This window comes from Heloderma suspectum, chromosome 3 (assembly GCF_057233095.1).
Source record: "Heloderma suspectum isolate Gila_16-S chromosome 3, 16-S_ref, whole genome shotgun sequence".
NCBI lineage: Eukaryota > Metazoa > Chordata > Lepidosauria > Squamata > Helodermatidae > Heloderma > Heloderma suspectum.
In genome coordinates, this window is record NC_139460.1 from 4,116,833 (window position 1) to 4,141,564 (window position 24,732).

A 24,732-nucleotide genomic window follows, 5' to 3' on the forward strand; every position below is an offset into this window, starting at 1 on the left:
AACTTTGACAAATTGTTTCCTTGCAAGGATTTTAGAAGACTTGACTTTAAAATAGAGATTGTGTATTAAACCACTAAACCTTTCAGGTATGACCTAAATCATATCCCTGATGAATATACAGTGGAGGTGAGGAATAGATTTCAGGGATTAGACCTGATAGACAGAGTGCCTGAGGAACTATGGACGGAGGTCCGTAACATTGTTCAGGAGGCAGCAACGAAATCCATCCCAAAGAAAAAGAAATGCAAGAAAGCCAAGTGGCTGTCTGATGAGGCTTTACAAGTAGCTGAGGAAAGAAGGGAAGCGAAAAGCAAAGGAGAAAGGGGAAGATATATCCAACTGAATGCAGAGTTTCAGAGAATAGCAAGGAGAGACAAGAAGGCCTTCTTAAATGAACAATGCAAAGAAATCGAGGAAAACAACAGAATGGGAAAGACTAGAGATCTCTTCAAGAAAATTGGAGATCTCAAGGGAACGTTTTGTGCAAAGACGGGCATGATAAAGGACAAAGAAGGCAGGGACCTAACAGAAGCAGATGAGATTAAGAAGAGGTGGCAAGAATACACAGAAGAACTATACAGGAAAGATCTGAATGTCCCTGGTAGCCATGATAGTGCGGTCACTGAACTTGAGCCAGACATCCTAGAGAGTGAAGTCAAGTGGGCCTTAGGAAGCATTAGTAACAACAAAGCTAGCGGAGATGACAGTATTCCAGCCGAGCTATTTAAAATCCTAAAAGATGATGCTGTTAAAGTGCTGCATTCAATATGCCAACAAATCTGGAACACTCAACAGTGGCCACAAGACTGGAAAAGGTCAGTTTACATTCCAATTCCAAAGAAGGGCAACGCCAAAGAGTGTTCAAACTACCGCACAATTGCGCTCATTTCACATGCCAGCAAGGTGATGCTCAAAATCCTACAAGCAAGGCTTCAGCAGTATGCGAACCGAGAACCACCGGAAGTACAAGCTGGGTTTCGAAGAGGCAGAGGAACTAGAGATCAAATCGCCAAGATTCGCTGCATCATGGAGAAAGCAAGAGAATTCCAGAAAAACGTCTATTTCTGCTTCATTGACTACGCTAAAGCCTTTGATTGTGTGGATCACAACAAACTGTGGCAAATTCTTAAAGTGATGGGAGTACCAGACCACCTTACCTGTCTCCTGAGAAACCTGTACGAGGGTCAAGAAGCAACAGTAAGAACCAGACATGGAACAACCGATTGGTTCAAAATTGGGAAAGGAGTACGACAAGGCTGCATATTGTCACCCTGCTTATTTAACTTATATGCAGAGTACATCATGAGAAATGCCGGGTTGGATGAATCAGAGGTCGGAATTAAGATTGCTGGGAGAATTATCAACAACCTCCGATATGCAGACGATACTACCCTAATGGCAGAAAGCGAAGAGGATCTCAAGAGCCTCTTGTTGAGGGTGAAAGAGGAGAGTGCAAAAGCTGGTTTGAAACTCAACATTAAAAAAACTAAGATCATGTCATCTGGCCCTATCACTTCCTGGCATATAGAAGGGGAAGAAATGGAAGCAGTGACAGATTTTACTTTCTTGGGCTCCAAGATCACCGCAGACGGTGACTGTAGCCATGAAATTAAAAGACGCTTGCTCCTTGGGAGGAAAGCTATGGCCAACCTAGACAGCATAGTAAGAAGCAGAGACATCACCTTGCCGACAAAGGTCCGTCTAATCAAAGCTATGGTTTTCCCAGTAGTAATGTATGGCTGTGAGAGCTGGACTGTAAGGAAGGCTGAGCGCCGAAGAATTGATGCTTTCGAACTGTGGTGCTGGAGAAGACTCTTACGAGTCCCCTGGACTGCAAGGAGGTCAAATCAGTCCATCCTAAAGGAAATCAACCTTGACTGCTCATTGGAAGGACAGATAATGAAGCTGAAGCTCCAATATTTTGGCCACCTAATGCGAAGAGAAAACTCCCTGGAAAAGACCCTGATGCTGGGAAAGACTGAAGGCAAAAGGAGAAGGGGACGGCAGAGGATGAGATGGCTAGATAGCATCACGGATGCAATGAATATGAACTTGAGCACGCTCCGGGAGAGAGCGCAGGACAGGAAGGCCTGGCGTGCTATGGTCCATGGGGTCACGAAGAGTCGGACACGACTGAACGACTGAACAACAACAAATTAAGAGGAAAGAATGGGAATGAGATAGAAGTGAAATTCCCACCTGAAATGGCTAGCCCTTGTAGAATGCATCTCCTTGCCATTTCTAATGGCATAATTCAAAACGGCTCCCAGGCATTTGATGTTTAGGCACTTGGCGTTCAGCACTGACTCCCTGATCCGAATCTTAAGCTCTGTGAGCCGCTGCACCGCACGGACTTTCCTTACCTAGGGCCAGAAATTGGATAAGATTACTTAACAGGTCACTTCCAGTTCTGAGCATTTCCCATGCCTTTTTGAAGCTGCCATTGGAACCTCCACCTCCAGCTTTCATCCTACCGGCTCAGGCGCAAGCTCAGCCCAGCCAAGCCATTGGGGTTGTCGGTTGCCTCCAACCAAAGTGGGTGCTCTGCAAATGAAGGCCATCCATTGGAAAATGTTATAGCAGCCAAGCTTAAGGGAAGTTCAACACCCTTTCCAAGATGACCATGTTGCACAAAATGCTAGTTTCGCCCCCTGGAGGCTAGTCCAATTTGCCCCAAAGAGGAGAGTCAACTTCAGGCTGGGTCCAACTCGATTTTATTGTTTGCAAACAGTTCGACAAAGGAGCTCACGCTCAAAGCAGAGTCGACCCTGGGCAACCTCCGCGCTACAGTTTTATCACTTAGCTTGCATTCCTCAGCCAGCGTGTTACTTTTGATTGGTTGCCAGCGGTTTGCTTAGCAACCTTATCTTAGGGTTACTGTCTGCTCATTCCAGGCATGCGCAGCTCTTACAGTACTATGTGCTGCTTAAGACACATACAATGGCTTTTAGGTTACATTTTTACTACAACCAGGAGCAAGAACATGGTTGGATAGCTTCTCTGTGGGTTCTAGGTCGTCTTTGCACCAGCAGCTATGTGAGTCATGGGAGGAGCTGTTGTCAGACAGAATGTACCTACATAAAAAGGAACAATGTAGGCACCATAACCCATCTGCTGTGGCAGTTCTGTGGCTCGGTCACATATCCAATACAGATCACTTTTACGGATTATGGGTAGTGCACAAGAAGTCTTAGCTGCTGTGTGATGGAATACTACATTACGAGTAATACTAAGAACACCCCAGCCACCCCAAAGCTGGATTTTTTTACTCTACTTTTTAATTTGTAAGAACAGTAAGGTAGGCAGATGCTGTCCCATTTCTGTGATGTAAAATCACACAGTAGAAGCCACAGAGGGCCATCTTCACCACAGAGAAACAATAGTTTTTTTTTCCCTCCGGGTGTGATATCACTCACACTAGGAAATTGTGGGTATGGTTTTTTGCATGAGTAGAAAAATTGTGCACATTTCTAAATGCACAAAGTATCATCATGCAGACCTGGATAACGCAAAAGTATATTTATGTGGCTATTGAAAATTGAACAGGTGCTTTTAAGGTTCTTGAAAAACAGGGGTAAGGATAAAAAGATGAGACTGGTAAAAAAACTGCCCAGAGAGCTTCGGCTATTGGGCGGTATAGAAATGAAATAAATAAATAAATAAATGAGGCCTCTGTACATAGACATGAGTTGGTGCAGAACTGAGCTAATATAGGAACCTTCCCATCTTCAGTTTGATCCAACTCACATGTCCTCCAACCCATCTTGCCAAAACAAAAGTCGCCACATAGCCACCAGTCCTTGACTCCGAAAATTTTGAAGGCTTTCCCGGAGACAGGCACAGAAGGCTGTAAAGTACAGGAGAGACTCTAGCCACCTTTCTCCATCCATTCTTTATATCAGCTTATCTTATCCTTCTCTCTTAGCAGCTCATTTCCCTTGGAGTTTGGAAGATGAGCAAGGCAATTAGTGCAGAAAGAAAGATAAGCTGAGATAACCAATGGGCTGAGAAACTGAGAAAGGTGGCCAGAGGCTCTACAGTTTTCACTACCTTTCTCCAGGGAAGCCTTCAGAATTTTCAGCAGTCAGCGCTGGTTACATGTGGTTTCAATTGACATGATCGATATAATGTGTAGGCTCTTAGTCTGTAATCGAAATCTGATTTATAATCTGTTCTGTATTTACTCCTTGTTTTTAACATTGTAACTTAATGGATTTGGGCACTGAAGCAGTATTTATTCCTGGTTTTTAGCATTGTATCCTTAGGGATATGAGCACTGGAGCAGTTACTTTTTTATTTTAATCACTGGGCTGCTGAGGTTTTTTTATATATAAATACTTTTTTCTCAGTCATTACAGTGTATCTACAAGGCAAAACAGGAGATTCTGAAAATCATTCTGCTAATGGAAACCATTTCCAGAGGGGCAGCTATGTTAGTCTGTTGAAGCGAAAACAACAAAGATTCTTGTGGCACATTAAAGTCCGATGAATGGCAGAAGCAGTTGTGGACTATAGTCCACTTCATCAGATGGAACCCTGCCTGCGTTTGCCTTACCTTTTTGGAGTTGCCTTCTGAGAGTTGCATGCCCTGCAACCCTTTGAATAAGTCTGCAAATCTACTTGCCAAGAGCATGTTAGCTGATGGCAGCTCTGTAACAGAGACACAAACTTCTTTCCTTCTTCTGAAAGCCCTCAAAGAGGCGCTGGTGGTGAGACAGGAGCGGAGCAAAAGCCATGAACTGGGAAAGAGAAAGAAGCCAACAAATGAGGGCTAAGGAAAACTTTTCTCTGATTGCTGCCACTTTGTTTTATCTGGAAAAGCTTTCTGATCCCAAGATGTGCGATAGCTCCCAGAAATACTTCTTAGTGATATATTATTCCTCAACTCTTTGCTGAACGGCGGCTCAAGAATGTGGTTCACTGTCTCTGTAAACTTGGGCTGATCCACACACGATAGTGATTTCATGGGACTTGATGATTCTAATGGAGAGGAACAACCTGCCAAACGCTTTAACAAGGCTTATGGAGGAGATGAGCTCCAAAGCCACTTGTTGAGAGACTGTGGGGCAGCCCCAGTGTGCCCCGGTGCGGGGCGTGAGAAGGGATGTCTCCATAGTGGGGAAGGCATCTTTCAGCATTGGAGTGACTGCGGTACTCTTGCTTATGTGACAATCTCTGCACATATCCCAACCCCTATGTGTATCTGGGAGGTCTGGGATCAGGACACTAGGGTAAAAAAGTGGGGGTCATTTGTATTCCTGGTGCTGCTGAAGGTGTACTCATGCAATGGCCATTTGGGAAGCCACATGGGAGACTGGGCTGAACTTCTAAAGATGGGGAGCAAATCCAGAAGTATATTCTGTCAAACAGCAAAACTAGAGAAGGGCAATTCCATTTTTTTTCTTCCCTCTTAAATGTGTTGGAGGGTTGTTGCTTTCTTGCTCAGGTCTCCATTTCTGGACCAGATCACAAGAACAGAAAAATTAATAGTTGGAAACATTAACTGTGCTGATGTTGTGCCTGAAAACCAATTTGGTTATTTGTGTGTGTGCGCGCGCGCCAAAAGTGAGTTTTTCAAACTATATGTGACATATTTTTTAAACATCTGCTTTGACTAGGGCTCAGCTGAAACTTACCTCGCTTCATGATAGTTTTTGTAGGCATTGAACAGCACTTCCCCATATTTTCTGATTAGTTTTCTTTTTTTTTCTTTTTTTGCATGTGCCGTGAATGTATTCACATTGTTTCGAAGAGGCTGTATTTCTCTGGGCCTTTTCCCTTCTTCTCATTTGCCCACACTACCTATAGACTGTGGCAATCCACATGATTTTAGCTGATCACAGCGTGATGCTGCATCCAATCTGATGATGTAATGGATGCTTGCAAACAAAATCAAGTGGGTCACCTTGGCCAATAAGATTAAGCAGTGGTGTTAGCAGATGAGGTGGCAAATCATGTAGCAAAGGACGAGAAGCTGTCAGGGGAATAAAAAGGTGCTAAATAGCATAGAAACATTGGGTTGGATCCAGATGTAGTCATGAAATAGACCCACATCCAACTTAGGATGCAATTTTATGCATGTTTACACAGAAAAGAATCCTACAGCTCCCAGCATTCTCCAGCCAGCCATGCTGGCTGGGGAATGCTGTGTGTGAAATGACTTTTTCTGTCTAAACATGCATAGGATTGCTCCCTTACTCACTACTAACTTAAGCCCCACTGATTTCAGTGGGTCTAGTCTAGCTATGACTTCAGTCTAGATGCAACCTGGTGCAACTACTGGGCAAGAAGAACTTTTTTCCTGATAATTTGTAAGGTTGTATCAATGAGCTACTTTCAAAATGTATATCAAAACTGGAGAATTTGGGGGCCCAGCCCTAATTTTTGCAGTATGAAATAGTGGGGTCTCCTCCACCTTTGCCAAATTGTCCAATTCAAGTTCATCATGTTTGAAACTCTGGACATTTTGAATTTCAAAATCCGCATCCTTCATCTAATATTTGAGCTCTGCCCATTTATATCCCCTGACTAAGCTTGGTATGGGAGGGTTCCACCCTTAAAGGCAGCCAAGAAATACTTTTAAATAAATGAATTAACATTTGCTGGAGGACCACAGTCTTCTCGCTGAACCTGGGAAATTCAAAGTTTCAATTTCAGTTTGTACCTCATGAATTTTACATTTGCAATGTCAGGCACAAATTTGGATTTGGATTCAAATTTGTTTCCACTCACATTTCCCACCTGCATCCCCCATGGGCAACTCCCACTTCGTAAAAAAATTGCTGAGATGTCATTGCTTGGCCTAGGATGGCGTTTGCATTGATGGTTTCCCTTCATCACTGCCAGTTTCTATATTTAGGAAAACGGGTCTATTCAGTATCACTTCTCTCTCACTCAACAAAGCAAGGGCTCCCAAAAACCACACAAGAGTCACACGTCTAATAGAACAACCACCCCCGTCATTCCCCCAAGGGACAGGAACGTCTATGCTAACAGCCAAATCTTGCTGCATAGCTACCCTGTAAAAAAATATTTAGGGGGAACAATGCGCTATCCTGCAACACAGATGTTCCCCCTGCTGTGGCCATGTCCTTACTGGTTTTAATGTGGGTGTGTATGTTGTCACCCTTTCGTCTGTGTGTGTTTCTGTGAGTGTGTCACACACACACACACACACACACACACATCCCCCCCCCCCGCCCCCCGTGTAGATACTGTTTGAGAGAGTCTGGTCAGTAGGGATATACACTCTGTGTGCGTGTGAAAAACACTTTTCAAACTTTCCTGACTTTTCTTATGATAGTTGATTCCTTCTGGTTTGGGGGTTTTGGTGCCCCCTTTTCCTCCCTTGAATAGCTGTAAAGGGGCAAAATGAGGATTTTCTTTTCCTAATAAATTTCATATGAAGACCTTCAAAGTCTCTGGTTTTAACAGTGTTGGGCCTGGGGGCCTGGGTAGCCCACATTACAAGCTGACAATCCAATTGAATAGGTGCATGCAAGAATGTGTTTTTGTTTAATTATCCCATTCATTTTCATAATTAAAACTTCATGTATTTAATTATTCATTCTGTTAAAACCAGGGCTCAGCCAAGTCATTTTTCTGCCAGAGGCAAAGGACAAGATGGTTCCCCGACGCCCCACCCCTGCTTCACGAACAGAAGCGAACAGGCCTTGCAGCTCAATCTCACTTCAACACCGTCCACAGGACAGCGTCCTCCACCGCAGCTGAGGGCGGCAGCCGGGGGGGGGGGGGGCTGCTTGGCGCACACCGCTCTGTCCTGCAATACTGTGGCTCTGCTCTCTACCGCCTGTACCTGTGGCCTGAAGTGGCTGCCTCGCTCCGTGTAACGTCAGCGCTGGCCCTGGTGAAAACCACATTGTCAGGGATCCCAAGCCCTCCCACAGAGTAGAGAAGGAACAGAGACTCGCTTTACAGTCCACAAGGTCTCTATTCAATTAACAGCATCTCTTCTCACCCAAAGCGACTACAAAGGCTGGGCACTGCCCTCTGGGCCTAATTCATAGAACAGAGCTTTCGTTAAGAGAACTACGTTCTCTTAACGAAAGCTCTGTTCTATGAATTAGGCCCAGAGGGCAGCGCCCAGCCTTTGTAGTCGCTTTAGGTGAGAAGAGATGGGCTGTTGCCTTTCGGCTGTTGCCTCTCGGGTCTCGGCTCACCTTCTGATGGGACGCCACTCTGGCGGAACGCCTGCCACCTCCTCACCGCTCCGCCCGCTTAACTCGGCGCCAGGCTCTGGCATCTGTCCATGCCGGACCTTCCTCCCCCTCCGACAGAGACCAGGTCCCCGCGGGTCGATAAGCCCCTGGGAAAGTTCTTCACTGACTCCTGGATGGTCTTAGGGGGTTTCCTCCCCCGCTCCCTGTCCCAGCTGGGCTTCTTCTAGCTCTGCCTCCAACTCCGAATCTGAGTCAGAAACCAAATCAGGGCGCCTGGGCCCAATCCTGACACACATTTTATTTTTGTTATTTTCAATCATTTTTGGAATTCCTGTTCCTTTTAATGTCACATTATTTTAATGGGAGACCTAGCTGCCCTTCTGTTGCTTTAACTTTTGTGTTTTCCACCTAACTGGCATGAAGGTTTCAGGTATTCTGCCACCCATTTTAGGGATTGGACCTGCCACATGCCAGAAAGATGGGAGAGGAAATTCCCCACCTTATGGGCAATGTAAAAAGGCACACAGCTTAGTAGAGATCAGACTACCAATTAATATATCTACAAACTACAACTAACCTAGCACAAGGGAGAGGCTAAGGCAATTAAACCCAATGTGGACCAGACTGAAAATATCTAATGGAACTGTAAGAGATGACTGATTGAGAACTGGTTTTTGCACAGAGAACAGGCCAAAGGAGGAACATGCAAGCGCAAGAGAAAGAACTGTTGCAGGCCTTTGCCTCCCTTTTCATAGACTTTCATTTATTATTTTTATTTGTAAATTTATGAGTTGCATTTCAGCCCAAACAGGGTCCGCAGGGTGACTTACAGGCCCTATCCCATGTTCCCGCCAACCTAATGTCTCTTGGTGGTAGGACATGCAGAAGGGCATCCAAGAATATCTTAAACTACAGGCAAGTTCATATGAGACGAGGCATTCTTTCAGATATCCTGACCCCAAGCCATTAAGGGCTTTATAGGTAAGTACTGGCATCTTGAATTGTGCCCAGAAACTGATTGGCAGCCAGTGCTGTTGATACAAGACCAGTGTAATATGGTGAATAAAATGCATGCCAGAAGCAATCTGGCCATTGCATTTTGCACTAACTGCAGCTTCCGAACCCTCTTCAAGGACAGCCCTATGTACAGCGCATTACAGTAATATAAGCAGGAGGCGACTCAGGCATGGCTCTCTGTGGCCAGATCTGCCTTCTCCAGGAAGGGACATAACTGGCCAGTCGGACCTGGGCAGAGGCGCTCCAGGCCACTGCAGCTACCTGACCCTCCTAAAGCAATGCCAGATCCAGCCGCACCCCAAGCTGTGAACTCGCTCCTTCACCGGGAGCGCCTCCCCGAACAGGCTGCACCTCCAGTTATAGTTTAGCTTTCCTATTGACCAACGGTACCTCTGTCTTCTTGTATGGACTGAACCTCAGCTTGCTAGCCTACATCCAATCTATCACTGCATCCACACAATGATTCAGGACTTCCTCCTTGGCATCAGTTGATAAAGACAGCCGGGTATCATAAGCATAGTGAGGAGACCCAACCCCAAAACTCTGGATGACCTCTCCCAGCAACTTCATGTGGTGTTAAACAGCATACGGGATAAGATACAGCCCCGAGGGACCCCATAAGCTAGGGGCCATGGGGCAGTCCCCCAGTACCACCTTCTGAGAGTGCTCAGCCAGGTAAGATCAGAACCACTGCAACACAGTGCCTCCGAGTCCCACCACCCCAGAAGGATACCATGATCAATGGTATTGAATTCTACTGAGAGGTCCAGAAGAAACAACAGGGACACACTCCCCCTGTCTAGTTCCTGGTGTAGGTCATCCACCAAAGTGGCCAAGGGCTGTTTCAGTCCCCAAACCCATTCTGAACTCAGATTGGAAAGGATCTAAATAATCAGTTTCATTCAAGGAAGCCTGGAGTTGAATTGCCCCCACTCACTCTAGGACCTTGCCCAGAAAAGGAATCTTGGAGACTAGCCAATAATTATCTAGGATGGTGGGATTCAATTATTTATTCTTTTTTTAAAAATGCCCTTACCACAACTTTCTTTAATAGAATTAGGACACAGCCCTCCCCCAAGAAAGCATTTCCCTCCTTAACCACCCAACTGTCCAGTCCCCCTCTGGCAGCTTTTACTAACCAGGATGAACAAGGGCCCAGCAAAGAAGTGTTTGGTCTCACTTCTCCAAGCTACTTGTTCAGATCCTCAGGCTGAGCAGGATAACGCTCATGCATCAAAACTGGACAAGTTGCTGCCTCAGTCACCACGCCAGAGCCTGCTCTCAGTGTGGAACCCAGGTCAGAATGGATACAAGCGATTTTCTCAGCAAAATGTTTTGCAAACTTGACTCAACAGGTTGCTAAAAATGTCCCCTTACTACTCTGAGGCCCAGAACGTAATAGCTCCTTTACAGCTTCCTGACTTCCACAAGTCCTTTTCCTTGCCACTGTGATTAGAAGGTACTATGTGGAAAGACCTATCAGAACGTTGGTCACTTTTGCTAAGATGTGTTTGGGTTGGACAACTGATAACCTATATTTCCCTCTCCCTGGTCTCTCTCACCCCACCTGGCCTGGCAATCTAAGTCTAATCTATTCAGGCTACTGGGGGAAACTAAATGGTTTGAAATTATTAACAAATGCACAACAAATGAATGTGTAGCATTTGGAACTCATCTGCGACTCATTTCTTTACCAGCAATGAATAAAATAAACAGGCCCCATTCAAAGCACTCATTTTGTACAGGAGGTGGCAGCCTTTCGGATATCTTGGCCCTAAGCCATTTAGGGCTTTATAGGGAAGTACCAGCATCTTAAAGTGAGCCTAGGAACCAACTGGAAGCCAGCGCAGTTGACATATGGCTGGCATAATGTGAGCTACAGAGCGCACTCCTCAGAGCAGCCTGGCTGCTGAATTCTGCACCAACAAAACACTTTTCAAGGGCCAGCCTATGCTGTGAGGGTGCTGCAGAAATTTAAGCCACATGTAACCAAGGCATGTATCACTATGGTCTGACCTGCCCTTTCCAGGAACCGGGTGCCGGTGGCAAAACTAGGCAAAGGTATTCCTTGTCACAGCAGCCCCTGACACTCCAGATCAAATCTAGAGACGGGTAACCCTGCTTGTGTGCCAGGCTTCCTCCAGAAATCTCAACGCAGTGGGCATCTGGTTCCCAGGCAGTTTACACAGGCAGACCTCCTGAGCTTTAGTAGCAAAACTGTGTCACATGCGTTTGGAGCATTTCTCAGGGCCAAAGTTTTAAACAATACCAGGACCTGCTCTGCTGCTACTTCCGCGGAGGACTGGGCCTTCTCCTCCAGAAGTAGTGTTGCAACTGGGGTGGGGGGTGGGGACAGAAATACCTTTCCCTGCTACTGTGTCTGGTATGAAGAGCTCAGCCGGAGAAGCTGCTCAATATTTCAGATGAAACTGGTGTTAAAGGGACAGCTACGGAAGCTGTTCAAAAGTTGACAACCCTACCTGCGAGCATAGGGCAAGGAAAGGTAAGCCACTTTCAAAAGCCTCCCCAGTCTGGTCTGCCTCAGGGGAGGGGCCATAGCTCAATGGTCAAGCACCTCTTTGTATTGTATGCAGAGAAGGTCCCAGGCTCGACCTCTGGTCTCTTCGGGCAAAAACTCATGGAAAAACTGAAAAAAGCTAGAAAAGCCCCTGTCCGAAGCCCTAGAGAGCCACCGCCAGTCAGAGCTGACGCTGACAATACTGGGCTAGATAGACCAGTGGTCTCACTCGGGAGAAGGCAGCTTTGTATCTTCCTGTGTCTTAAGTGTTCGGCGGTGGAGCCCCTGCTTTGATGCAGAAAGTCCCAGGTTCAGTCCCCGGCATCTCCTGACTGAAATCGTGGGGAGCGATTGCCAGCCAGTGTAGACAGTGCGTGGGATGCAGGCTCTGTGTCCCGTTGATGGAGGGGCTGCTTTCATGAAAGGTGCCTTCACCAAATTTGGGGGGATTCTCACACACACACGCACCACAGCTCACCCCATTTGGCGGCATCCCCTGTCCCTCTATGTAGCATTTTCAGGGAGCTGGAGCTGCTGTGATGGGGAGGAGGGTCAGGGAAGTCTGCTTCTGCCAGCCCAGCTGCATGCGCCAAAATCTGGATCCAACCCGATACTGGGATAGATAGACCAATGGTCTGTCTCAGTACAATAAGGCAGCTTCTTATGCAGTGGTGGACGGTTGTCTGCTCCATTTATTTATTATTTATTTATCCCACTGTTCTACTAGAGTTCTCAAAGTGGCTTGCAGTATTTATAAAATACAACAGATAACAGCAGAACAGAACTGAACAACACAACCAGCTCCACTATTCAAACACACACACACGAAAGTGGGATTTTAAATACACACGTTCCCTCATTAGGACGGTAGTGGGTGAATCAGCCCCGTTTGAAAACAGAAACAAAAACCTGACCCCACGAATGCCCGAAGGATGAAGCACCTGTACGCACAGAGAATGTTCGCATGCTGTTCTGTAGTACCCCAACCTGGCCACCCAAAGGCACTGCAGCCCCGTGAGTGAACCGGGGGGGGGGGAGTGAATTTAAGGGACTGCGTGAAGCCGCCGGTCCTGTACAGATGGAGTCGGACCCTCGGTCCATCCTCCCACCCCACTGCTGTCTCTCCAGAGCACCACCTGTGGCTCTCTTCAGGGTCTCTCCCCGCCCTGCTGCCTGGGATGCGGTGGGGTGGACACATCCTTCCCCTGGCCAGGCTCCAGGTCTTCCTGAGGCTCTGCAGGCTCTGCTGTTGCTCCTCTCTCCTAGAGCAAAGCAAGCTTTTAAAAATGAAATGAGAGCGCGAGAGCGCGCGCGTTTAGAGCGGGTGAGGCTAAGATCTGGAGATGCGGTTTAAAGTATGAAGGGGTGAAGAGTATAGCAATAGGTGCTTTACAGCACGGAAGGGGATTGTATTTTGAGTGGCCGACTCAGCTGGTAGAACTGGTAGAAACCCTGAGGGACAGGCAGCAACTCAGTAGGCAGAGTCCACCCCTGCCCCAGCATTTGGAGGTCGGAACTGCACCTGCTGAAGTTCTGGCTGTCATACAGCTGAAGTCCACTACTACTGCTAAGAGACAAGGCCTATCGGGGAACAGGCCTAGTCTACCTCAGACACATGAGTTACACCGTTCAAGTATAATGGTGGCCCTTTATTTTCAAGACATTTTCCTTTCTGGGGCGGGGTGGGGGCAGATTTCACCAGGCCTGGCAGAAGAACCTCCTCAGCCATTTCCAGGGCCAAAGACACAAGGGTGAAATCCACCCCCCACCCCAAGGGGAGGAGAAATGCGTTGAAAATACATGAGGTAGATTAGGCCTCTGCTGAGAGACGAGGCCTATGTGGGGAACAGGCCTAATCTACCTCAGAAGCATGAGTTACACCGTTCAGGTATAATGGTTTTATTTTCCAAGACATTTTCTTTTATTTTCCAAGACTTTTTTTTTTTTTTTGGGGGGGGGGGGATGTAACCAGCCCTGACAGAAGCCCTTCTCAGCAGTTTCCAGAGCTACAGAGAAAATGGTTGCCATTGACCTGCCACTGTTCGCTCCCCTTCCCTTCGCCACACAGTCACTCCTTTTTTTAAAGGGGAGAGAAATAAAATAATATTTTCCTCCTAAATTGGCATGCCATATAAGAGGGCCATTTGGGACAGAGGTACATTTGAGTTATAGAACCAGTTCTTGCAGTCTTCACTCCCCTCATCTCCACCCCTATGTAATCTTCACTGCCAGCAGAGAATGATGCTATCATTTGGGAATCTACACGTGGTAGATTTCCTTTAGCAAACCCCTTTTCGGTCATTTTAATGAATCGGTGCAAAACAAAGGCAGTCCGTCCTGTCTACACACGGCAGGAGAGGGCAGCAGGGTTGCGCTCCAAGGATGTGGTAATCACCCCAAAGAGCATTTTTGGGCATTTGAATCTTTAAGGGCACAATCCCACACATGGTTTGACAGAAAAAACGTCCTACAACTTCCAGCATTCCCCAGCCAGTCACTTGCTTAATGGAGTTATGCTACTAAGGACGCAATCCTATGCATGTTTGGACAGAAACGAGTCCTACAACTCCCAGCATTCTCCACCCAGCATGGCTGACTGGGGCATGCTGGGAATTGTAGGACTCTTTTTCTGTCTAAACATGCATAGGACTGCGCCCTAAAAGTACAATAGGAGAAACCCTTACAAAGAGGCGGGGCTCAAGGCTGAGGGAACCATTCAAGTCCCGGCTGTGGCTTGAGTGGCAGTGGAGCTGGTAGAATTAGAAGGAAGTGGCAGTTGGAGCTCTGAGGTGGGGCCGGCCCTGTTGGCGGGAAATGGCTGAGGGGGGCCGTCTGTCGGGGCCTTGCTACCCTTTTCCATGCTGCGAGTGGGGGATGTCTGGCTCTGGGGCCCTGCTTCTCCTCCTCCTCAGCCTGGGTGTGTAAAAAGGGGGGACAGAGGTCCCCCAAGCGCTTGGGGTTGTGCCGGATGCAGGGAGCGGGTAAAGAGCTTCAGGGTTGGTGCTTGTTTCTAGAATCGGATTTCATGCCAGCACTCAGCCCTGGGGCATGTGCGGTAACAAACCAGAAAATGCCCCGAGCATCTGCAGAGTGCCTTTCCCTCACGCCCAAATAACCTTCTGGGGTCAAGAAGGAGAGCCTCCTGACAGGGTTTGAGCCTCGGCGCCTTCCCTTGTGTCTCAAGATACAAATGCACTAGACTACCTGGCGGCCCAGGTCTACTTTCTGTCCACACAGGAGCATGTTGTGGTTCAAACATACCCAGGGGAGAAAAACAGCTTGAACAAATGGCACAAGGGAGACATAGAGCACTTGCCAGCAAAATTACTCCACTTCAACTCTACTATTCTATGATCATCCTTGGGGTTTGCGTGTCTGAAATTTGCGAACTCAGGTCTTGAAGCAATGAATCATTGTTATCGTATGCTTAATATATAGTGATCCACTTCTTTCTTATTCTGTCTCTCAGCAAATCTCCAACATAGATTCTCTGCCCATTTTACAGATGAGCAGTTGACACCAAACTGGGAGTAAGGTGACAAGCCTATGCATTCGTAACTGGGAGGAAGCTCCATTGGAAACAGTGGGTGTTTCTTCTGAGTAAACATGCAGTGGATTGGGCTGCACTCTTATACATGCTTACTTGGGACTAATCCGGTCAAAACTAGTTGGGCCTACTGCTAAGTAGATATGCTTAGCGCTGGGCACATTTACCTGACAGTAAGCCCTACTGACCTCAGTGGTGCTTATTTCCAATTAAGCATGGGCTGGGCTAAGACTGAGAAGTGGCAACTAGGTAGCCCAGAGATCCTGACTACATAGGGACAGGAATGCTTAGGGTGACCGCTAAAGCACCATCTGCCATGCCGCTCTCTGGCTCTCATTTATTGCATGTGTCTGGGCACACATTTTACATTTTTTTAAAAAATCCTTTTCTTTCTAGGCTTTATGGGAGCTTCAGAATACCATTACTCTGAAGTTATTGTACCAAAAATGTTTGGACTGCAAGATGGTTTCCAGACTAAGGTAATTTTGCTTGCACTGCACCTGCCTACATGCATTAATTAATATTCTATTAATAATGTAATTCCTCCTACCCTGGCCAGTGTGGCATGGGTGAGGAAAAAAAACTCTTGGACCCTAGGCCAGCCTTCCTCAATATAGATCCCTTCAGATGTGCTGGACTGCAACTCCTCTGAATCCTGACCATTGGTCATGCTGGTGGGGCTGATGGGAGTTGTAGTCCAAAATATCTGGAAGAACTGAAGTTGGGGAAGGCTGCCATAGGCCAAGATGGAAGTGAGAGGGAAATTCCTATCCAGCCCCAAAACATTTCACAAGCAGAATATCCTACACAACATCTTTCTGCAGGAGGATAGGTACAAAGTTGCTCACCCAACCACCAGTTTGGGCGGGGTAGGGGGCAAGACAGGTGGCATAGAGAGGATTCAATTCTGGTGGTGGCCCTTTAACAGGTCCAAGAGGTAGCTCCTTTTAAACAGGCAGTTGGCCTTCTATTTCAGGCAGGCTTTTTATTATTCGTTTTGTTTTATTATTTTAGCACCAGCTCCAGGTTTCATCCTATCCCCTGGCAGTTTTATGGTTTTATTTATGTTATTAATTTTGTAATTGTACCCTGCTTTGTGAAACTTTTTGACTGAAAAGTGGGCTATAAATTGCCTAAATAAATAATACACATGGACCACCTGGAAAACAATGAGAAGGAGGAGGAGGAGGAGTGGTTGGGTTGATTGGTGGATGGGGCAACCAGTACATTCCTGAAATCTGCGGATAACAGTGCAATCCGATATGTGTTTACTCAGAAGTAAGTTTCATTGAGTTCAGTTACTCCCAGGTAAGTTGGCATAGGATTGCAGCCTTAACCTGCTTTAAAAACGAACAAACCCAAAGTGGAAATGGACTTCTTAAAAAAAAAAACAGAGAGAGGAAGCAAAAGAACAGAAGAAATACTGTGAACACATATGGAGTAGACAAGTACAGACTTGTTATGTGAAATCAAAGGGATGAATTGGTCCACATTTTAAGTAATTATATTTTTCACTTTACTTGTTTAGAGAGAGGTGTCTTATCTCATGAGAATTGAAGGAGTAAACAGGATTGTTCACCTTCATCAGAAGTAAGTGGTTGCTTTTTCCCAAGCAGTTCTGGCTTTGATCAGGCAAGGGGAGGAGTCCTATTCTTTAAGTGTGAATAAAAGGAATACACACACATACACAATGAATTAAGAAGCCTCCAATTTAGATGTCTATTACAATATACTGGTATTTTGTTTTAGGGTGATTATTGGAATTGTATGGTGGCACAATTTAGTGTGCCTCCATAATTAATGAATTTACAGATGGCTACAATTGTAAGCATGATTATCTTGAAAATGAGTTCTTTAGAATAGGTTAGGATTGCTTCCAAATTAATTATTTTAGGATTGGATTATACATTAGCTGTATAATCTAATTAGAGCAATATGACAATGGAACCAATGGAACCAACTACCTAGAGAGGTAGTGGGCTCTCCCACACCAGAGGCATTCCAGATGAAGCTGGACAGCCATCTGTCAGGGATACTTTGACTTGGATTCCTGCATTGAGCAGGGGGTTGGACTCGATGGTCTTATAGGCCCCCTCCAACCCTACTATTCTATGATCCTATGATCTTGTGGTTTGTGTCCTTTCAACTTCATGCACATGCAGCAGTAGCAGAGTTAATTCTCCAGCAGGTGAAAGTAAAATGTCAACATAGACATTTTCATTCAAATTATAAATAGAAGCGGAGCATGGTTAGTAATCAGCTGTCGATTCAAAAGGCAGCACTTAGATAGCAAGTACGTCCCGCATTTCTAATGATGAATTTTTACATGCAGATCCTTTCTATTTCGGAATATGCCTATTTACACTTTTGATTTTAAAGGAAACCGGCAAGAAGATCATCCATATATTAAGGTACATTTTAGTCATATCTTCAGAAGGATATAGTTTATAAAAATTGACAGCTTTATTGTCTGGCCTTGTGTTTTTGAAAACTGGAGTTGAATACTCAGGACCTGGCTGAACGTATGGTTAATGCTGGTTTTAAATCTACCTGTATAATGTTTAACTGATAGCTGTCATAATACAGTACAAAGATGAGCTAAGCAGCCATTTAAAAAAAAATCTTCTGTGCTCAGTAAGAGACTGAGGACTTTGTGAGGGTTTGATGCATGTAAATGAACTTCTTGTTGATCAAATGTAAATTAACTGCTTTTCCTGATGCCCTGTTTGTCCATTCTTTCTTTTTTAGACAAAAGTTGTCTCCCAAAGCAGTTTGCAGCAATTAATTTAAAATGCAATGACCAATGCTGCTGGCAGAGCTAGATTGGGTACTGAACATAAATGTTTAGATTTTCTAATTGGTATAAGCTTGTTTAATGGTTTAATATGCTTTTAGCTGTTTAAATTATTCATTAGTTTATACTGTTTACATTGATTGTATCTGCACTCCGCCCCAAGATCTTAATGATATAGGGTGAGATACAAATGTTTTAAATAAATAATCAATCAGTATAAGACACAGGCCCTGCTATCAGGCTTTGTTGTTGTTGTTCAGTCGTGTCCGACTCTTCGTGACCCCATGGACCATAGCACGCCAGGCCTTCCTGTCCTGCGCTCTCTCCCGGAGCGTGCTCAAGTTCATATTCATTGCATCCGTGATGCTATCTAGCCATCTCATCCTCTGCCGTCCCCTTCTCCTTTTGCCTTCAATCTTTCCCAGGTTAGAATTAGCAATTCTGACCTGGTACCAATCATTTTAGTTAATGTCCCTTAAATATTTTCATGTCTCCTTGGCCTGTTTAAGTGAGGATGGTTAAAGGATGAAGCAGTCTCATACTCATTTGTCTTAGCCAATATTTAAACATAATGCCTGCATCCAATAAAGGGTACCACATCAGAGACAGCAGGACTTTGTGTGATGATGTTCCTAGCTAGAAGGGCTCCCTGCAAGCCTAGTTCCTCCTGACTCTACAAGACACCATCCTGCAGCTAAGGGTTGTGCAGTTATAGCCCCAGTTGGATCATTGCCCGCACTCCTGTTAATCTGCTTATTATCAGATGAGAGGGAGGGAGAGGGAGGGAGACTGATTCAGGCCACTCTCACTCCTCCTAAAGGAATTACGAGAGTAACACCCAGTTTTCTGTGTGGGTCTACACAGTGTAACCTCAACTGCTCAGTGGGACTTTGTAACTTCAAGAGCCATGGATGTGGCAGGCAGCCCCCTGCTGCACATGTATACGCTGCATCAGCCTCTTGTTAACTGCCCCATGAAGAAAATGCCTTACCCCCCCCCATCTGATGCTAAACTGGGTCCTCCTTGTGTTCATTTAAAAGAGCAGCAAGCTCTTGTGGCACAGCCCATCAGAGTCCTTTACTTCTCTGTCATCTCTCTGTAGCCTTGTCAGGCATTTCCTTCATAATAAGTTCCACTCCACCTGCATCACTCTTATCCTTGATCAACTTCTCAATTACGAACCTTGATTTGTGCAGGTTAGCAAACATTCCTAACCTTGACCTACTTATGGCTAGTTTGGTTGTATCTGCTATGTCCTAATTGGTTTTGTTCTAATCTATTATGATGCAGCGTTTTTGAACCTTGCAGGTCGATTGCTATTATACTGGATATGTGGAAGAGGCCCCAGACTCTGACGTTGTCCTCTCTACCTGCATTGGGCTTTGGTAATGGCTATGTGCTATGATCGATGGTTTGAAAAGAGGCTGCTGATCTGGGTCTTAAGATAACGGAAGGGTTCTGCCCCTTCAGCTCTTCTTAATGTCAAGCCTGTACATCTTGTAATGCACTGCTCATCCACTAGGTATTTTTCAGTGCTGGGCAGGCAGTAGAAAACAAGGGTAAATCATACTCTGATGGGCTGATAGGTGAGCTGTGTTCAGCTTGGGAAAGAGATCGCAAGATTGGCAGACGCGCTTTGAGTTTCCCCCTCCCCTCAAGGTCTATTTGTGCTCGGATTCCGACCAAGAATTGATGTGTACAACCTTAACACACATAAATGAGTAATTAAGAAATCATGGGCAACTGAAAATTAATAAAGGCTACAAGTGCTTTCCTCATTAATGCTGTGATGAGGATCACAGTCACACACAATTTACTCTCCAGCTAGGAATAGGCGTGTGCTGTTCTGTGCTTGCTTTGCTTATCTTTTGCCACTTTTACAGAATGCTCACTGAACTGTATTACCATCATCACCACCCTGAATAACAATAAGTAATATTTCCTAATTGAAAAGTGCTTTCAAATGTTAAAAGTGCTTCACATGTATTATCTAGTTGTAATGCCTAAACAACCCTGTAAGATGAATCAGTCGACATTATTATCCCCCATATTGCAGTGAGACAGCGGCTTGTCTAAGGCCACCTAGTGAGTTCATAGCAGGGGTGATGTTTGAACCAGGGACTTCCTGATTTGCAACTTGGGGTGCAATCCTATGAATGTTTAGACAGAAATAAGTTCTACAGCTCCCAGTATCCTCCAGGTAGCATGGAGATAGGATAGCGCTCTTCAAGGACTTGAAAGGTTGTCACAGAGAGGAAGGCCAGGATCTCTTCTCAATCATCCCAGAGTGCAGGGCATGGAATCATGGGCTCAAGTTACAGGAAGCCAGATTCCGGCTGAACATCAGGAAAAACTTCCTTCTCTCTGTCCCATCAGCCAGGACAGCTAGACTGGTGGGGACGAGGGAGAGGGCCTTTTCTGTGGTGGCCCCCACTCTGTGGAACTCCCTCCCTAGGGAACTCCGCCATGCCCCCTTTTTAATGAGCTTCCGCTGTGCATTAAAAACATGGCTGTTCAGGCAGGCATTTGGAGTGGGTTAGGGTATTTTAGAAAACGTTTTTATTGTAGAATTTTATTGTCTTAAACTGTTTTATTATATGCTGTACATTGCCCAGAGTGGCTGGGTGACCAATAAAATAAATAAATAAATTCCCAACTGTTAGAGCAATATGACAATGGCACCAATTCCCTAGGGAGGTTGTGGGCTCTCCCACACTGGAGGCGTTCAAGACGAGGCTGGACAGCCATCTGTCGGGAATGCTCTGACTTGGATTTCTGCATTGAGCAGGGGGTTGGACTCAATGGTCTTGTAGGCCCCTTCCAACCCTACTATTCTATGAATGCTGGGAGTTGTAGGACTTATTTCTGTCTTAGACATGCATAGGTTCGCACCCTTAATCTCTTAGCCGCTATGCTACACCATATGATATATATATAAAGCATGTTTGAAAATACATGTAGATGTACAGGCAGGATGTTTTGGTGGTCCTGACATGGTAGCCACCGCTACGGCAGAGCACAAAAGCACCAGACAAAACCAAAAAAACAAAACATGAGCAAAGATAACACCAATGGCACAACTTTCCAACAGCATCCCTGGTACCATGTACTAATTAGTGCTGGAACAAACATTTCTCTCAAGATTGTATTAATATTTCGATTAATACAAATTTTAAACATGGGGTCAGGATGTCATTAAAGTTCAGGTGACACAAGGTTCTTCTTTTTCTAACCCCACCTCAAAAAGCCTTGCCACTGCTTCAAGTGGGGCTCTGGCAGCTCCCAGCAATGCCACATTCTTTATGCCCCTGGGAACAATGCTATGTCATGACCTAGTGGTGTTCCCAGGGGGCACTTTTGGGGGGAAAAGAATGGCTCATAGGAATGACCATTTTCCCCCCAAGAATGCCCCTGGGAACAACACTATGTTGTTTATTTAGGAAACTTTCTTAAATAGATTCTGTTCACATAGTAATCCCTTCTATAGCTTATATAACTGCACCTAAATCCTGTTGAAAATTTTCAGGGGATATGTACAGATTGGAAGTTTAAAGTATGAAATACAACCTGTGGAGAATTCCCCTACATTTCAACACCTTATTTATCGCAAGGATCCAGAACAACATGAACCATGTAAGGGAATTGTTGAAAATCACGATCAGCTGGCAAGTGATGAGACAGAACTGAGAACAACTGTAAATGCCAGCATGCCATCCACAGACCATAGTGTAAGTTTTACATCATAGTTCCTTCTTATAGATCAGTTTTCACACCCCAGTAGCTAAGCAAATTGTTCCTTATGTTAACCAGGATATGTGAGAATTACCTGTAAATAAAGTACATCTGTATTTCCTGTGGGCATTAAAATTTTAACGGTTTCCTTAAGAACTAATTTACTTAGAATGATTTGAGCAAAGTATAAAAGTGCAGCAAACACAAAACGTAGTTCATAGTTCCCTACAGAGACAAGTCAATGCACACTACAAATTAAAACGTTATTTCAAGGAGGGTTGCATAAGGTCATCTTCCTCCAGTGTAGAATCCCAAACTTGCATAGTATTTTGTGACCTTTGCGTTGGCCTGATAAAGGCATTATGATTTTTTTTTTATTTATTAAATTTATTAATCGCCCATCTGGCTGGTCACCCATTATGATATGGATTTTGGCATTTTTCTTTGGGCCAAGAAGGCTAACTTTGCTGTTTGGATTATTTAAATTTGGGGTTATAATCTTTTTCTTTTTTCTTTAGTTTACTTCTTTCGCTATTTAGTTTTACTTCTCATGCTATTTATTTATTTACAGCATTTTTACCACACTCTTAAGCCAAAACAGGCTCCCAGAATGGCTGACAAAGATTAGTAATGAGATGCCCTCAGATTTACAATTTAAAAGACACAATACAACATGCAAAGGGATTGGGAAGGGAGGAGGAAAAAAGCAAAGGCACCAGTTCTTAGTTTCAGCTTAACTTACTTTAACTTCATGAGTCTCTTTGAGCTACAAAAATATGTTTCTTGCTTATTGTTAATTTAGTAATTTAAGATATTGTTCTGTCTTAATCCTTTCAAGAGAGGAATAAAAATAGTTACGCAGCTGAGCACTTTTAGTCGTGCTTCTTCTTGACTTTAAAAACACTAACAGTGCCCAAAAGACAGGGCGCGCCAATCTCAGAGAGGCTCCATTTTGTCCAAAGACCTGCCAGAACAGCGGAAGGCATTATTTTGCCTCTTTTTCCCTCCAAAAGGGAAAATCAGTTAGATGAGCCATCTGTGCTGGGGTCATGCTCAGGGGCTGAGAGGACTGTGGATCCTTCAGACCCATGGCCACACCCCCAATATGCGAGTTTCCCCCATTCTGCATGTTACAACCTCGTAGAGGGTTGTGTTGTTGTTGTTCAGTCGTTAAGTCGTGTCCGACTCTTTGTGACCCCATGGACCATAGCACGCCAGGCCTTCTTGTCCTCCGCTCCCTCCAGGAGCGTGCTCAACTTCATATTCATTGCATCGGTGATGCTATCTAGCCATCTCATCCTCTGCCATCCCCTTCTCCTTTTGCCTTCAATCTTTCCCAGCATCAGGGTCTTTTCCAGTGAGTTTTCTCTTCGCATTAGGTGACCAAAATATTTGAGTTTCAGTCTCTGTCCTTCCAATGAGCAGTCAGGGTTGATTTCCTTTAGGATTGATTGATTTGACCTCCTTGCAGTCCAGGGGACTCGTCAGAGTCTTCTCCAGCACCACAGTTCGAAAGCATCGATTCTTCTGCGCTCAGCCTTCCTTATAGTCCAGCTCTCACAGCCATACGTTACTACTGGGAAAACCATAGCTTTGACTATATGGATCTTTGTCGGCAAGGTGATGTCTCTGCTTCTTACTATGCTGTCTAGGTTTGCCATAGCTTTCCTCCCAAGGAGCAAGTGTCTTTTAATTTCATGGCTACAGTCACCGTCTGTGGTGATCTTGGAGCCCAAGAAAGTAAAATCTGTCACTGCTTCCATTTCTTCCCCTTCTATATGCCAGGAAGTGATGGGGCCAGATGCCTTGATCTTAGTTTTTTTTAACGTTGAGTTTCAAACCAGCTTTTGCACTCTCCACTTTCACCCTCAACAAGAGGCTCTTTAGCTCCTCTTCGCTTTCTGTCATTAGGGTGGTATCGTCTGCGTATCTGAGGTTGTTGATAATTCTCCCAGCAATCTTAATTCTGACCTGTGATTCATCCAACCCGACGTTTCTCATGATGCATATAAGTTAAATAAGCAGGGTGACAATATACAGCCTTGTCGTACTCCTTTCCCAAATTTATTTATTTATTTATTTCATTTCTATACCGCCCAATAGCCGAAGCTCTCTGGGCGGTTCACAGAAATTAAAACCAAACAACACACAATAAAACAATTTAAAATATATAGAACATTAAAACCACAATATAACAATACAACTACAATAAAACCTAGCAGCAGTGCAGGAATTTAAAATACAGATTTAAAACAGCAAAGATAAAAATTTAGAAAGCTAAAATGCTAAAATGCCTGGGAAAATAAAAAGGTCTTCACCTGGCGCCAAAAGGAATACAATGTAGGCGCCAGGCAAACCTCACCAGGGAGCTCATTCCAGAGCTGGGGTGCCACAGCAGAAAAAGCCCTCCTCCTAGTAGCCACCCACCTCACTTCCTTTGGCAGGGGCTCACGGAGAAGGGCCGCTGATGATGATCTTACGGTCCGGGCAGGCACATATGGGAGGAGGCGATCCTTCAGGTAGCCTGGCCCCAAGCCATTAAGGGCTTTGAATGTTAACACCAGCACTTTGAATCGGGCCCGGAAATGGACTGGCAGCCAGTGCAGCTGGAAAAGTACTGGCGTAATATGAGCTCGCAGGCCAGTCCCTGTTAACAATCTTGCTGCCCTATTTTGGACCAGCTGAAGTTTCCGGACCGTTTTCGAAGGCAGCCCCAAGTATAACGCATTGCAGTAATCCAGACGAGAAGTTATCAGAGCATGGATCACTGTAGCTAGGCTCTGTCTGTCCAGATATGGGTGTAGCTGGTATACCAGCCCAAGCTGATAAAAAGTGCTCCGTGCCACTGAGTTCACCTGTGCCTCAAGTGACAGTTCTGGATCCAAGAGCACCCCCAAACTACGAACCTGATCCTTTAGGGGGAGTGCAATCCCCTCCAGAACAG

The 24,732-nt window shown here is 45.2% G+C and overlaps 1 protein-coding gene across 5 annotated transcripts in view; it reads left to right on the forward strand.

Moving 5' to 3' along the window:
* The first annotated feature begins 13,489 nt into the window (after nt 1-13,489).
* LOC146349253 (disintegrin and metalloproteinase domain-containing protein 29-like) overlaps nt 13,490-24,732 on the forward strand; it is a 76,573-nt gene continuing 65,330 nt past the window's right edge. Inside the window, exons 1-6 of one of the 5 annotated variants that reach the window (XM_084841576.1) lie at nt 13,490-13,603; nt 15,659-15,741; nt 16,791-16,852; nt 17,595-17,673; nt 19,365-19,441; nt 21,583-21,784. In XM_084841576.1, the coding sequence (XP_084697702.1) occupies nt 15,664-15,741; nt 16,791-16,852; nt 17,595-17,673; nt 19,365-19,441; nt 21,583-21,784 (498 nt within the window). In that variant the 5' untranslated portion in view covers nt 13,490-13,603; nt 15,659-15,663. Of the gene's footprint in view, nt 13,604-14,429; nt 14,633-15,658; nt 15,742-16,790; nt 16,853-17,594; nt 17,674-19,364; nt 19,442-21,582; nt 21,785-24,732 lie in introns of those variants that run through there. The other 4 variants (XM_084841575.1, XR_014788791.1, XR_014788790.1 and 1 more) reach the window with 4 other exon arrangements.